The following is a 15,700-nucleotide window of genomic DNA, read 5'->3' on the forward strand; positions in this document are numbered from 1 at the left end:
TCTGGAAAATTTTAAGAACTTTGAAAGTTTCTTTAAGTGCAGTCGCAAAAACCATCAAGCGCTATGATGAAACCTTCTCTCAGGAGGAATGCCACAGGAAAGGAAGACCCAGAGTTACCTCTGCTGCAGAGGATAACTTCATTAGAGTTACCAGTCTCAGAAATTGCAGCCCAAATAAATGCTTCACAGAGTTCAAGTAACAGACACATCTCAACATCAACTGTTCAGAGACTGCGTGAATCAGGCCTTCATGGTCAAATTGCTGCAAAGAAACCACTACTAAAGGACACCAATAAAAATAAAATACTTGCTTGGGTCAAGAAATACGAGCAGTGGACTGATGGAAATCTGTCCTTTGGTCTGCTGAGTGCAAATGTTAGATTTTTTGGTTCCATCCACCGGGTCTTTGTGAGACGCAGAGTAAGTGAACTGATGATCTCCACATGTGTAGTTCCCACCGTGAAGCATGGAAGAGGAGGTGTGATGTGTGGGGGTGCTTTTCTTGTGACACTGTCAGTGATTTATTTAGAATTCAAGGCACACTTAACCAGCATGGCTACCACAGCATTCTGCAGAAATACGCCATCCCATCTGGTTTGCGCTTAGTGGGACTATCATTTGTTTTTCAACAAGACAATGACCCAAGACACCTCTAGGCTGTGTAAGAGTTATTTGACCAAGAAGGAGAGTGATGGAGTGCTGCATCAGATGACCTGGCCTCCACAATCACCCGACCTCAACCCAGTTGAGATGGTTTGGGATGTGTTGGACCACAGAGTGAAGGAAAAGCAGCCAAAAAGTGCTCAGCATATGTGGGAACTCCTTCAAGACTGTTGAAAAATCATTCCAGGTGAAGCTGGTTGAGAGAATGCCAAGAGTGTGCAAAGCTGTCATCAAGGCAAAGGGTGGCTACTTTGAAGAATCTCACATATAAAATATATTTCAATTTGTTTAACACTTTTTTGGTTACTACATGATTCCACATGTGTTAATTCATAGTTTTGATATCTTCACTATTATTCTACAATGTAGAAAATAATAAAAATAAAGAAAAACCCTTCAATGACTAGGTGTGTCCAAACCTTTGGTCTGGGTGGGTTGGGAGGGAGACTAGGTCTGCATAGAGCACAGGTGTCAAACTCATTCCACGGGGGGCCGAGTGTCTGCGGGTTTTCGCTCCTCCCTTGTACTTGATTGATGAATTAACATCACTAATTAGTTAGGAACTCCCCACACCTGGTTGTCTAGGGCTTTATTGAAAGGAAAAACCAAAAACCTGCAGACACTAGGCCCTCCGTGGAATGAGTTTGACACCCCTGGCATAGAGAGACAAAGTCCCATGATTTGTGAATTTGTTTGAAACAGACAGCTAGAGCGACAGTTGAAATGGCTTTGCAAAAATATGATTTAAGCTATTTGGGAAAAGTATCTAAACAAATAAATACATTATGTCATTTACTAATCATGATCTATTTAACGTGGATTTACTGTTAATCGTATTTAATCCCGGCCCTAGTAAAACCCTGCTGTCAATAAACAGTGAAATCAATCTCCAATACTACCATCGGGAGGAGCCCTAGGGCCACAGTGGATGATTAGTACACATTGACAGGTACTCAGAGGATGCCCCAAAAAATTACCCAAGATTATATGTATTTTCAACCCCTTAAAATTTACACTGAGTGTACAAAACATTAGGAACACTTGCGTTTTCCATTACATTGACTGACCAGGTGAATCTAGGTGAAATATATGATCCCTTATTGATGTCACCTGTTAAATCCACTTCAATCAGTGTAGATGAAGGGGAGGAGACAGGTTAAAGAAGGACTTTCAAGCCTTTAGAAAATTGAAACATGTATGTGTGCCATTCAGAGGGTGAATGTGCAAGACAAAATATTTTAGTGCCTTTGAACGGCATATGGTAGTAGGTGCCAGGCGCACCGGTTTGATTGTGTCAAGAACTGCAACACTGCTGGGTTTTTCCACACTCCACAGTTTCCTGTGTATCAAGAATGGTCCACCACCCAAAGGACATCTAGCCAACTTAACACAACTTTAGGGAAGCATTGAGTCAACATGGGCCAGCATCCCTGTAGAACGCTTTTAACAATCTTGTAGTCCATGCCCCGACTAATTAAGGCTGTTCTGGGGGCAAAAGGGGGTGAAATGTAATATTAGGAAGGTGTTCCTAATGTTTTGTACATTCAGTGTATGTTAGAATTTAAGGAAGAGTCATCTGATCCTAGATCTGTTGTTGAAGGCAACTTCTACCCAGCTGGCTTGTTTTAATAGGATTAGGGGTATAGAATAGAAAGTGCTGACAGAGCAGGAGAGAGGGTTAAAGCCGGCCCCTACTGAGACTAAATCCTACTCCACTGTCTGTTCCCCACTGTTCAGGGACTCAAGGTGAGCTAACCAACACACAGGTGTGGTATAGTAACAGGCATGTTAAAGCAACCCAACCGTCTGGTTGGTATCATTTGTAAAGCCTGTGGTTTAATCTCAATACTTTTGTGTCCTCCTCTTAACTCCTTTCCTTCATCTGCCCTAAAATGAACTGGGAGAGCGAAAAGCACAGGCTCCTCGACGGTATCCGACACACAGATTTACCCTCTGTGTTTTCAAACAAAGGAAATAGGGCGGGGATAGGAAGCCACTTTAGACTATTGTGATGCCCCTTTGTGTATCAGCAGCAATCCCAGAGTTTCAAAACGTCACACCCCCACTGATGTTTTATTATGACAGCGTGAGAAGCTGTGAAAGGGAAGATCAATTTCTGTGTTTTGTGTATTGTATTGCTGGATGGATGAGGCAACTTGATGTATTTTATTATTTATTGTCAAATAAAATGCATTCATTCTGGAGTGGTGCCGCAAAGGGCTCTAAACATAGAAAGGGAGTGGAGGAGGGTGACCGCCCTGAGACTTTTCCACCACAGCCACTTTCATCCATCTCCATAATCCTCAAATCCCACTCAGGGTCAGGAGGACTCAATGACACCACTACTGCACCATGCTTATTTTGTATCCATTCATCAAATTAGCTGTATATCGGTGTGATATATAACTTGATAGGCTGTTTATCTATATTTACATTACACTTGGATTAAGTGTCTGTGTGGAGTGGGTACTATAGGACTGCTTATCTTGAGGTCTGTGATGACTATGGACAGTGCACTATGCTGACTAGACGTCAAGGTAAGGCTACATGAAACTGAATGTAGTATTTTATTCAGTAAACAAAGTTGTGGTCCTTGTAACTGGGATATTTTTTCATCTGTTGTCAAGATAAAACCATAACAACATTAGCAGTAATATATGGATGTCTAGTATGACTCTATAATTCACTTAAAAAAAAAAATCTACTTTGTTGTCAATATGTAAACCATGTTGTATTGAATACATTCATTATATGCAGTTTTACAATGCAAGAACATTAATGTTTTTGGCATAAGGACAATATGTCTCCATTTGCTTTGTGTTTGATAGGCTACCCAGATTGGCTGCCATGATCAGCACATCAAGCACTCGTCCGTTCCTGGCGGTTGCGCCTCGCATTTCTCCAAACATGGCCACAGACACAGAGGAGGACAGTGAGGATGAAATGTAAACAATACATACAGTTGAAGTCAGAAGTTCACATACACGTTAGCCAAATACATTTAAACTCAGTTTTTCACAATTCCTGACATTTAATCCTAGTAAAAATTCCCTGTCTTAGGTCAGTTAGGATCCCCACTTTATTTTAAGAATGTGAAATGTTAGAATAATAGTAGAGAGAATGATTTATTTCAGCTTTTATTTCTGTCATCACATTCCCAGTGGGTCAGAAGTTTGTATACACTCAATTAGTATTTGGTAGCATTGCCTTTAAATTGTTTAACTTGGGTCAAATGTTTTGGGTAGCCTTCCACAAGCTTGGGTGAATGTGGGCGCATTCCTCCTGACAGAGCTGGTGTAACTGAGTCATGTTTGTAGGCCTCCTTGCTCACACACGCTTTTTCATGTCTGCCCACAAATTTTCTATGGGATTGAGGTCAGGGCTTTGTGATGGCCACTCCAATACCTTGACTTTGTTGCCCTTAAGCCATTTTGCCACAACTTTGGAAGTATGCTTGGGGTCATTGTCCATTTGGAAGACCCATTTGCGACCAAGCTTTAACTTCCTGACTGATGTCTTGAGATGTTGCTGATGTCTTGAGATGTTGCTTCAAAATATCCACATAATTTTACTTCCTCATGACGCCATCTATTTTGAGAAGTGCACCAGTCCCTCCTGCCGCAAAGCACCCCCACAACATGATGCAGCCACCCCCGCCGTTCTTCATGGTTGGGATGGGGTTCTTCGGCTTGCAAGCCTCCCCCTTTATCCTCCAAACATAACGATGGTCATTATGGCCAAACAGTTCTATTTTTGTTTCATCAGACCAGAGGACATTTCTCCAAAAAGTACAATCTTTGTCCCCATGTGCAGTTACAAACCGTAGTCTGGCTTTTTTTAATGGCGGTTTTGGAGCAGTGGCTTCTTCTTTAATGAGTGGCCTTTCAGGTTATGTTGATATAGGACTCGTTTTACTGTGGATGTAGATACTTTTGTACCTGTTTCCTCCAGCATCTTCACAAGGTCCTTTGCTGTTGCTCTGGGATTGATTTGCACTTTTCGCACTAAAGTATGTTCATCTCTGGGAGACAGAACGCGTCTCCTTCCTAAACAGTAGGACAGCTGCGTGGTCCCATGGTGTTTATACTTGCGTACTATTGTTTGTACAGATGAATGTGGTACCTTCAGGCGTTTGGAAATTGCTCCCAAAGATGAACCAGTCTTGTGTAGGTCTACAATTTTGTGGCTGATTTCTTTTGATTTTCCCATGATGTCAAGAAAAGAGGCACTGAGTTTGAAGGTAGGCCTTGAAATACATCCACATGTACACCTCCAAATTGACTCAAATGATGCCAATTAGCCTATCAGAAGCTTCTAAAGCCATGACATCATTTTCTGGAATTTTCCAAGCTGTTTAAAGGCACACTCAACTTAGTATATGTACATTTCTGACCCACTGGAATTGTGAAACGGTGAATTATAAGTTAAATAAAAATGACTTGTGTCATGCACAAAGTAGATGTCCTAACCGACTTGCCAAAACTATAGTTTGTTAACAAAAAATTTGTGGAGTGGTTGAAAAACGAGTTTCAATGAACTTCCAACTTCTGTATAACTGTATATCTGTATACTTGTTGGTCCAATTGTAGTTTGATACTGAACTTTATTGATGTCGCCGTGTTTTTATTGGCTGTATTTAAAAAAATTGTTTGTTGTTTCCAGAGATGAAACTTCTCCTGGCCCAGGGCGTCTGTTCAATGTGAACAACAGTAACAACAATGAGGAGTGAGTCAGTCCACATATACTGTGTGTGTGTGTGTTGTGTGTGTGTGTAGTAGTGGTAGTAGTAGTTTTATTACATTACATGTTGGCCATAAATGGCAACTAAAAGCTAAATTCGTACCCAGCACGTACAAGTAAGCAAAAACAGTAAAAAAAATCAGGAAGTTTATTTATTATTTTACCTTTGTTTAACTAGGCAAGTCAGTAAAGAACAAATTCTTATTTACAATGACAGCCTATGAACAGTGGGTTAACTGCCTTGTTCAGGGACAGAAAGACAGATTTTCACCTTGTCAGCTCGGGGATTTGAGCTTGCAACCTTTTGGTTAATAGTCCAACGCTCTAACCACTAGTCTACCTGCCGCCCCAAAGTTAGGATGGGAGCTGAAGCAGTTTGTTTTTTAGCATCAATGTCCTCCTGAGTGGTGGGAGGCAGCATCACGGTCACAGGGATGAAGCATGGCGGTCACAGCCAGGGGGGAGTCGTCGGGACAGGATCAGATAGGTCCAGAGTCATTAAGCAGCGCACCCCGTAGCGTAGCCACTTGACTTTGGCAGCTACTCCTCCACTACCAAAAAGTAGCACCCACCTGGGTGATGTCGCTGGCGTCAGGAAGCTCACCCCTTATCAGTAGTGCAAAGTAGGCTATTACAGTCCTCAAGCCTCTGCCATCACCGCAAGCCATCTCAACTGTCCTTCCGCTTCGGACTTCTCCTCAACCTCAAGCCACGGCATTTAAAAATATAACACTGCTATTTAGTCAGTTTGCAAGCTAGTAGCTACCTGGCAAACTTCCACAATGGCACGATGTGGGTGAAAATATTGTCTCCGCGTAGGCTACCCACATTGGACATATGCGCCTTTGCTTATCGGCTCCACATTGGCCCCACAGCAGGTGGCCCCAAGGGCAGCCCTCACTTTGCCTGAAATAAGCCCACCCTTTTGGATCTCCTGCCTGTTACAATGTATCAGAAATTATTTACAGAGAGACAGCAGCACAGTCTGGTAGCCATTACGGCTGCCATGGCAACTCTCAGTGTGTGTGTGTGTGTGTGTGTCTGTGTGTGTGTGTCATAAGATGTGTCCTTTACCCCAGGGAGGAGAAGAAAAAGAAGAAAAAGGAGAAGAAAGAAAAGAAAGAGAAAAAAGAGTAAGCACCTAATTTGTCGCTCATTTCCATGAATACTGCATAGTTAGATATAACAGAGGTTACATGCACAAAAGCTTCAAAAACTTGTATTTGTTTTCTCAGGAAAAAGAAAGAAAAGAAGAAGCAGAAAGAGCAGGAGGAGAAAGAAAAGGAGGAAAAAGAAAAGGAGGAGAAAGAAAAGGAGGAGAAAGAAAAAAAGGAAAAAGAGGAAAAGGAGAAAAAGGAGAAAGAGAAAAAGGAGGGGTGTGTATGATAGTAATATCTCACCCGAAGCGATATACTGATATCAGCATTGATATCTGTATATGACTATGTTTAAATGAAATATGAAGTATATTATTATCATTAGGTATAATGTATTAAGTATTAAGTATTAAATTAACTTCTCCATCTTCCTTTCCTTGCAGGCCCAAAGAAGTGTTTTTCATCAATCCAGCGGGCAGTCTGTACTACAACTGGCTGTTCATTATCACAATACCAGTCATGTACAATTGGACCATGATAATAGCCAGGTAAAAATGTACTGTTTAAAATATATAGTTTGTTTAAAATATATAGTTAGTTAGTAGCATGGAATGGATTCTGAGGTTATAAAACAATTCTGAGGTTATAAAACAAGTTTTTAAGTTCTTTTTTTACAAAGTTTCCCCTTTTATACAGTACCAGTCAAATGTTTGGACACACCTACTCATTCAAGGGGTTTTCTTTATTTTTACTATTTTCTACATTGTAGAATAATAATGAAGACATCAACACCATGAAATAACACATATGAAATCATGTAGTAACCAAAAAAGGGTTAAACAAATTGAAAAATATTTTATATGTGAGATTCTTCAAAGTAGCCACCCTTTGCCTTGATGACAGCTTTGCACACTCTTGGCATTCTCTCAACCAGCTTCTCCTGGAATGCTTTTCCAACAGTCTTGAAGGAGTTCCCACATATGCTGAGCACTTTTTGGCTGCTTTTGTATCACTCTGCGATCCATATCATTCCAAACCATCTCATTTGGCTTGAGGTCGGGTGATTGTGGAGGCCAGGGGCCTCATTTATAAAACTGTGCGTAGGTTTCACGTCAAAAGGTGGCGTACGGACGAAACACAAATTGCTTACACACAAAAATACTCTGATTGATAACAGCACACACACACGTCCCACGCTGGTTTCCCTTTATAAATCATAATCAACTCGAAATTTGGCGCAAGCGAGCGAGCGTCTTGTCCCACCTTTTTAACTCCCATAGTTGCCTATAAATAGTCAGTGAAACACCCCTAATTAATATTCATCCATACTGACTGCATGACGACAATGACGGCAAATCCCGACAGAAAGGCTAAAAAAAGAAATTTCACCCAGTGTGAAATGGAAGTTCTTGTAGGGGAAGTTGAACCAAGAAAAATTATATTGTTTGGTGTGGGCATTACAAATGCCAAAAATGCATTAGAGTTGTAGCATGTGGCGGGTGCTGTGAATGTTGCTGGCTCAGAAGGTCGGATCCTCTCAGAAATAAGAAGTGGTCCGACATAAAAGTGGAGGCCAAAAGGCCTTACACAGACAAAGTGTTTGTGCCACAGGTGGGGGAAAGAGGACACCGGAGCTCAACCCCCTTAATGAGCGACTTGCTGGTATTATACGGGAATCCCTCCTGGGTGGAGTAGTGACTGAGGTGGAGGGGGACATGGGCATGCAAGATACGCAAGATGCACCGGATGATCCAGGTATGTAATTAGTATTCTCTTGTTTGTATAGAGTAAACCAAATGCATTGAAGTTGGTGTTTAAACATTTATTTACACAAACAATTGCCTTTTTTTTTTTTTGTCACTGCGTGTTCCAGTGGTGCTGGTGGTGCTGCAGCTGAGCAGGAGCTGAGTGCGCCCAGCCTAGGTGTCTCCACTGCACCTCGTGCGTCACAGCCCTCCAGCGGCCGTGTCCTCGCAGATGCAGTCCTGCAAACGCAAAGAGACACCATCGACGCTATTAATGAGGTTGCCAAAGAGTTGAAGTGGGACAGGCGCGGCTTGGTTTCTGCAGGTCCTTCTCTGTAAAGCTGGGCCCACTACAGCACAGAGATCCAAGAGAACAGCGCTTGGTAATCGGAAATGGCTCATAAGCCACTCATCATCATTGGCCAGTTAATCTTAGTCTCTGGAAATTCGCTCTCTCAGAGTTCTTCCATTCGCCAAATCTTCCAACAGTGCCAAAACAGCCATTGTGCGGCATTACGCATTGTAATTGCATGCCTTTTTAATACCCACTCATTTGATTGTCAAAGCTACCCAATTGCGTAACACCTTCAGGTGTGGTAATTACCCTGATTGTAACTGACAATGACAGGGCCATTATCACATTGACAGTTCTGCGCAACAAACATGTGAAAACAATATGAAACTGTGCACTCGTATCTGCCCGCCTGAGGCATCGAAAACGGCATCAGTTTAAACTTAATCTGTCCTACTGTTCACCTTATTATTTATTAGAATACATTTCATAACATACAAGTATTGTTTAATAATTACATATCCAATTAGTTATGAATCCCGATTAAACTGTACAACATATTAGGGGTTATTTTGCAAAAACATATCTCCGTTTGTATGTATTATCCTAAATCATGTTTTTTTTGTGCACTCCAGGGAACTCTTCATATATAATATGTGAGAGGTAACATTTAGATTTTTTTTACACAATGGTATCAAATTCAAAGCGTTTCTCGAGTTTCATTCTCCTGGCCTCAGAGTCGCAGTTTCTCATTTCTCCAGTATGGGTCAAAGTGTCCGTGAAGGACCGCACATTCTCTGTGTAAGGGTCAAATAGCCCTTACACAGCCTAGAGGCGTGTTGGGTCATTGTCCTGTTGAAAAATAAATGATAGTCCCACTAAGCGCAAACCAGATGGGATGGCGTATCGCTGAAGAATGCTGTGGTAGCCATGCTGGTTAAGTCACCAGCAAAGCACCCTCACAACATCAGACATCCTCCTCCATGCTCCACTGTGGGAACCACACATGCAGAGATCATCCGTTCACCTACTCTGCGTCTCACAAAGACACAGTGTTCGGAACCAAAAATCTCAAATTTGGACCAAAGGACAGATTTACGCTGGTCTAATGTCCATTACTCATGTTTCTTGGCCCAAGCAAGTCTCTTCTTCTTTTTGGTGTCCTTTAGTAGTATTTTCTTTGCAGCAATTCGACCATGAAGGCCTGATTCACACAGTCTCCTCTGAACAGTTGATGTTGAGATGTGTCTGTTACTTGAACTCTGTGAAGCATTTATTTGGGCTGCAATCTGATGTGCAGTTAACTCTAATGAACGTATCCTCTGCAGCACAGGTAACTCTGGGTCTTCCTTTCCTGTGGCGGTCCTCATGAGAGCCAGTTTCATCATAGCGCTTGAAGGTTTTTTGCGACTGCACTTAAAGAAACTTTAAAAGTTCTTAACATTTTCCGCATTGACTGATCTTCATGTCTTAAAGTAATGATGGACTGTCATTTCCCTTTAATTATATGAGATGTTCTTGCCATAATATGGACTTGGTCTTTTACCAAATAGGGCTATATTCTGTATACCACTCCTACATTGTCACACCGCAACTGATATGCTCAAATGCATTAAGAAGGAAGGAAATTCCCCAAATTAACTTTTAACAAGGCACACCTGTTAATTGAAATGCATTCATGAACCTGGTTGAGAGAATGCCAAGAGTGTGCAAAGCTGTCATCAAGGCAAAGGGTGGCAACTTTGAAGAATCTCAAATATAAAATATATTTCAATTTGTTTAACACTGTTTTGGTTACTACATGATTCCAAATGTGTTATTTCATAGTTTTGATGTCTTCACTATAATTTCACAATATAGAAAATAGTAAATATAAAGCTTTTCCAGTAAATTCTTTTTTTGTGTAACTTCATATTATCTTCTTACTCACCTGCAAGTAAATTCCCACTTGAAGTACTGAGTGCATTTCCTTTTAAAGACTGTCACAATTTGTTTGAGATACTTGTATTAAAGCATGGTTGAGCATCTAACAGTTTTCTCTGCTCTGTCTCCTGTGTGTCAGGGCCTGCTTTGAGGAGCTGCAGCATAATCACCTAGTCACCTGGATGATTCTGGACTACATCTCTGATGTCCTCTACCTGGCTGACATGGCCTTCAGGACCAGGACAGGTGTGTGTGTGTGTATGAGTGTGTTTTAATTTCCTTTCATTTTATGTTTTATGTCCGCTCTTTCAAATTGATACATCGCATGTCGCAGTTCTATTATTACGCATGATACTTTTATTATTTCTTACAATATATTTTCTCAGCCTACCTGGAGCAAGGCCTGCTGGTCAAAGACAAGAAGCTGCTGTGGGAGCGTTATATCAGCAGCCTCCAGTTCAAGCTGGACGCCGTCTCCATGCTGCCCACCGATGTGTTTTACATCTACCTGGGGATCAACTACCCCGAGATCCGCCTCAACAAGCTCCTCCGAATCACGCGTATGATGGAGTTCTTCACCCGCACCGAGACCAAGACCAATTACACCAACCTTTTCCGCATCTCCAACCTGGTCATGTACATCATCATCATCATCCACTGGAACGCCTGCCTCTACTACTCCTTCTCTAAGGTCTTTGAGTTTCTCAGCTGCTGGATGTATTTATTGTGATGTCGATATCTGCTCATCATATGCATTTCTTAGACCTGTTTTGTCCTATGCCCAATAATACTTGTTTAATGCTTTCATTTCTTTGTGCTTTTATGGTGTACATTTATTATACAAAAATCGGGTAATCAATTAATCAATGAATCTAGTCCATCGGCTTCGGCTCTGACCCCTGGGTCTACCCGGACCTGAATGACCCAGAAGAGCCAGAGTTCGGCGAACTGGGGAGGAAGTACTCCTTCAGTCTCTACTGGTCCACGCTGACGCTGACCACCATCGGCGAGACGCCATCCCCGGAGCTGGACTCAGAGTTCTTCTTCCATGTGCTGGACTTCCTTGTGGGTGTGCTTATCTTCGCCACCCTGGTGGGCAACATCAGCTCCATGATCTCCAACATCAGCGCCGCGCGGGTCGAGTTTCAGGCACGCATCGACAACATCAAGCAGTACATGCAGGTGCGTGTGTGGGGTTCGTAATGGAGCCATCAAAGTACTGAGGATTTGTTGACTCAAATGTTGGTGCACTATTACACTTTATAGAAATTATGTTAGCGCCCATTGTGGGGTTGGAAGGGCAAGTGGTGCGTCACAACTGTAGGTAGTTGTCTTATATATCATGAATACGAGTCAATTTCTCCCTATAACACCTCTACAGAAGTGGAAGGTGGACAAGGAACTGGAGCTGCGAGTCATCACGTGGTTCGACTACCTGTGGACCAACGACAAGGCTCAGGACGAAAGGGAGACGCTGCGGTACCTGCCCGATAAGCTCAGGGCCGAAATTGCCATTAACGTCCACCTGGATACTCTCAAGAAGGTCCGCATCTTCGCTGACTGTGAAGCGGGCCTGCTAATTGAGCTGGTGCTCAAGTTGCAGCCCCAGGTCTTCAGTCCTGGCGACTACATCTGTAAGAAGGGCGACATCGGCCGTGAGATGTATATTGTCAAGGAGGGCAAGCTGGCGGTGGTGGCTGATGATGGCGTCAAGCAGTTCTGCGTGCTGGGAGACGGCAGCTACTTTGGGGAGATCAGTATCCTAGCGATAAAGGGTTCTAAGGCAGGGAACCGGAGGACGGCCAACATCCGCAGCATTGGCTACTCAGATCTCTTCTGCCTGTCCAAGGATGACCTGATGGAGTCATTGACCGAGTACCCGGAAGCCAAGGGCATGCTGGAGGAGAAAGGTCGTCAGATCTTGCTGAAGGACGGCCTGCTGGAACTGGACCCTTCCAAAATTATCCCCGAAACCACAGAAATCGAGGAAAAGGTTGGAACTTTTAAAACTTGCCTTAAAAAATATTTGCTTTACGTAACTGCCTTTTTGTAGAGTTATCTGTTTCTTGTTTTTAGTATTTTAATGCACAAACTGTAGGACTTTAAAAATGTTGTACAACGTAAAGTGCATTCTAAATGTGACATTTTATTATTATTATTTTTATTTAAGGTGAACCGCATGTACAGCAACCTGGAGTTGATGCAGACCAAGCTGAAGAAGCTGCTGGGAGACTACAGCATCAGCCAGAGGGCCACGAGGGAACGCATCGCTGAGATAGAGCGGCTGACTGGAGAGGTTGTAGCCGAGGAGGACCTAGATGAGGAGGAGAAGGAGGGAGGGGAGGAGGAGAAAAAAGAAGGGGAGGCAGAAGAGAAGAAGGATGAGGAGAAGAAAGAGGAGGAGGAGAAGAAGTAGAGTTTTTGTGAGGAAAAAACAAACACTTTTTTGTGTGGTCTTAACACGATTTGAGCTAACTGGATATAGACTATTAGAAAAATTAAAACTGCTTGAATTGAAGTCTGCTTGAATATTGGTCAAAACAAAAGGCTATTTTTGCTTGTTGAAGGGTTTTCAGCTTTTGGGAAATCTATGATTATTGAAACCTGATGGAACAGACTTATTACACTCTTTTTATTAAGATAATTCAACTACTAGAGGGCACCAGAGGCCATAAAACTACATGTATCACTTTCACACTGGTCTAAAGAGTTAGATGCACTATTGTAAAGTGGTTGTTCCACTGGATATCATAAGGTGAATGCACCAATTTGTAAGTCGCTCTGGATAAGAGCGTCTGCTAAATGACTTAAATGTAAATGTAAATGTCTTTTTTCAATGTTTGGACCCCATGTGTAACGCACAAATTGACCACATGAAGAAAGTATATGATATGAATTGGCAAACTGCCAGTCGGAAAGAAATTACTGCCCAAGCTTGACTATTGTGCTGTAGTTAACTCTCAAACTACTATCAATATTTTTTAGCCCAAAGTTAGTTTATTAAATTCTTCAAATGTTTCATGACTTTGTCAATCAATGTTTTCTTAATACATCTACGTATATCATTAGTTAGTGTTTCTTTATCAATATGGACTTTAAAAAAATGCTAGTATTTTGGGGTAATTTCGACCCCAGCCAAAAACAACTAATTCCACCTATAGTAATTTGATAGATAGGACCTTGTTTGGAATCTAGGTTTATCTGTAGATATAATAACAAGTTATCAATAACACCAGAGGTTGGAGGGGGACCTGTATCAGTGATTTTTACAGATAGACAGATCATCTGCAGAGATGTAGCTCCCCATGTACTCACCTAAGAATGTACTTTTCTATACCACTGTCACGCCCTGACCGTAGAGAGCTTTTTATGTCTCTATTTAGTTAGGTCAGGGTGTGATTTGGGTGGGCATTCTATGTTTTGTATTTCTATGGTTTTGGCAGGGTGTGGTTCTCAATCAGAGGCAGCTGTCTATCGTTGTCTCTGATTGAGAACCATACTTAGGTAGCTTCTCCCCACCGATGCTTTGTGGGTAGTTGTTTTCTGTTTTTGTGTCTTCACCAGACAGAACTGTTTCGTGTTGTTACATTTTGTTATTTTGTCTCAGTGTTCAGTTTTTTAAATAAATAATCATGAACACTTCCCACGCTGTGCTTTGGTCTGCACCTTCTTCATACGACGGCCGTTACAACCACATATCGCGTACAAAGCCAAGATTAACGTATCTTTGTGCATATAAAAATCTGACAATGGTATACAAAGTCTTCCAATGGTATATACTGTATAATTGATAGAACTGCAGTACAGAACTCGAATACGCTCTGAATCTACACAGAGAGCTGTATTGATGTGTATTCTCTGAAAACTATTCCTATAATACCCTTCAACATTCTATATATGAAACTTGTTATGGTATTTTGGTTGCTATAACATTTGGTTTAAAGTGACTTTGAGGATTTGGGCATGCTTTTTGAAGCTTCCTGCCATAGACCATACTACTCCCATTGCTTCACTAGCAGTAAATAAAGAAAACTAAGAGATATATTTGGTCATTGTCTCGAGGGATCAATAAAATTAGGTGTATTTAAAATGTTGGTGTACCGCCCCTTTGTACCACATAAATATAACAAATTGTGTTTTTACAACAAAATTCTAAAAACTAAATGATACAACAATCAAATGATGGTAAATCTTCTTTATAGTACTTATGTGGATTCTACTTTGGAAAAAAGCTGCACATTATATAAAAGAAAAATATATATTTCATTTGACAGAATTCATTTGACAGAATTTTTCTAAAATAACTGTGTATTTTGGTAAATTTTTATTTTAGATGACATTATTTACATGTCTAATGATGTTTTGATAAGAATTAAGTTGATCATTTTGCTATTATTGTTGCTTTTTCCAGTAATTTCTTATTGTGTGTGCGTGTTAGATCGAACGACCTTCTATAACTCCTCAACTCACATTTTCAATCTGATTTTAATCTCAACCCCTCCCAATGGTTTCCTCTTATAATTGTGAACTGGGCTGATGTTATTGAATTTAATATACAGTGCCTTTGGAAAGTGCCATTTTTCTAAATGTTGTAATGTTACAGCTGTATTCTAAAATTTATTCAATCGCTATTTCCCTCATCAATCTACGCACAATACACACAATACCCCACAATGATTACCCCACAATGATTTAAATTTTAGCAAATTTATTACAAATAAAAATGGAAATATCACATTTACATAACTATTCAGACCCTTTACTCAGTACTTTGTTGAAGCACCTTTGGCAGCAATTACAGAATCAAGTATTCTTGGGTATGACGCTACAAGCTTGGCACACCTGTATTTGGCGAGTTTCTCCCATTCTTCTCTGCAGATCCTTTCAAGCTGTGTCAGGATGGATGGGGAGCATTGCTGCACAGCTATCTCTGGCTGGGCCACTCAAGGACATTCAGAGACTTGTCCCGAAGCCACTCCTGCGTTGTCTTGGCTTTGTTCTTAGGGTCGTTGTCCTGAGCGCTCTGGAGCAGGTTTTCATAAAGGATCTCTCCGTTCATCTGTGCCTCAACCCTGACTAGTCTTCCAGTCCCTGCCACTGAAAAACATCCCCACAGCATGGTGCTGCCACCACCATGCCTCACCGTAGGGATGGTGCCAGGTTTCCTCCAGACGTGATGCTTGGCATTCAGGCCAAAGAGTTCATTCTTGGTTTCATCACACCAGAGAATCTTGTTTCTC

The 15,700-nt window shown here is 41.5% G+C and overlaps 1 protein-coding gene across 1 annotated transcript; it reads left to right on the forward strand.

Annotated features, from left to right (window-relative positions):
- The first annotated feature begins 2,982 nt into the window (after positions 1–2,982).
- Positions 2,983–14,104, forward strand: cnga1a (cyclic nucleotide gated channel subunit alpha 1a). The gene is made up of 11 exons (XM_071407021.1): positions 2,983–3,200; positions 3,492–3,608; positions 5,326–5,388; positions 6,483–6,536; positions 6,639–6,779; positions 6,944–7,048; positions 10,600–10,706; positions 10,847–11,151; positions 11,337–11,642; positions 11,842–12,453; positions 12,631–14,104. The coding sequence occupies exons 2-11, from the start codon at positions 3,511–3,513 to the stop codon at positions 12,874–12,876; spliced, it is 2,037 nt and encodes a 678-aa protein (XP_071263122.1). The 5' UTR covers positions 2,983–3,200; positions 3,492–3,510; the 3' UTR covers positions 12,877–14,104.
- Positions 14,105–15,700: the final 1,596 nt, after the last annotated feature.

Source organism: Salvelinus alpinus, chromosome 6 (assembly GCF_045679555.1).
Source record: "Salvelinus alpinus chromosome 6, SLU_Salpinus.1, whole genome shotgun sequence".
NCBI classification, from domain to species: Eukaryota; Metazoa; Chordata; class Actinopteri; order Salmoniformes; family Salmonidae; genus Salvelinus; species Salvelinus alpinus.

What these genes read in the sequence shown, in the direction of transcription:
- cnga1a (XM_071407021.1), top strand. Translation starts at nt 3,511, where the DNA reads ATGATCAGCACATCAAGCACTCGTCCGTTCCTGGCGGTTGCGCCTCGC. An exon ending in GGCCTTCAGGACCAGGACAG is followed by an intron (nt 10,707 to 10,846) that starts GTGTGTGTGTGT and finishes ATATTTTCTCAG; the next exon opens with CCTACCTGGAGCAAGGCCTG. An exon ending in TCTACTACTCCTTCTCTAAG is followed by an intron (nt 11,152 to 11,336) that starts GTCTTTGAGTTT and finishes CAATGAATCTAG; the next exon opens with TCCATCGGCTTCGGCTCTGA.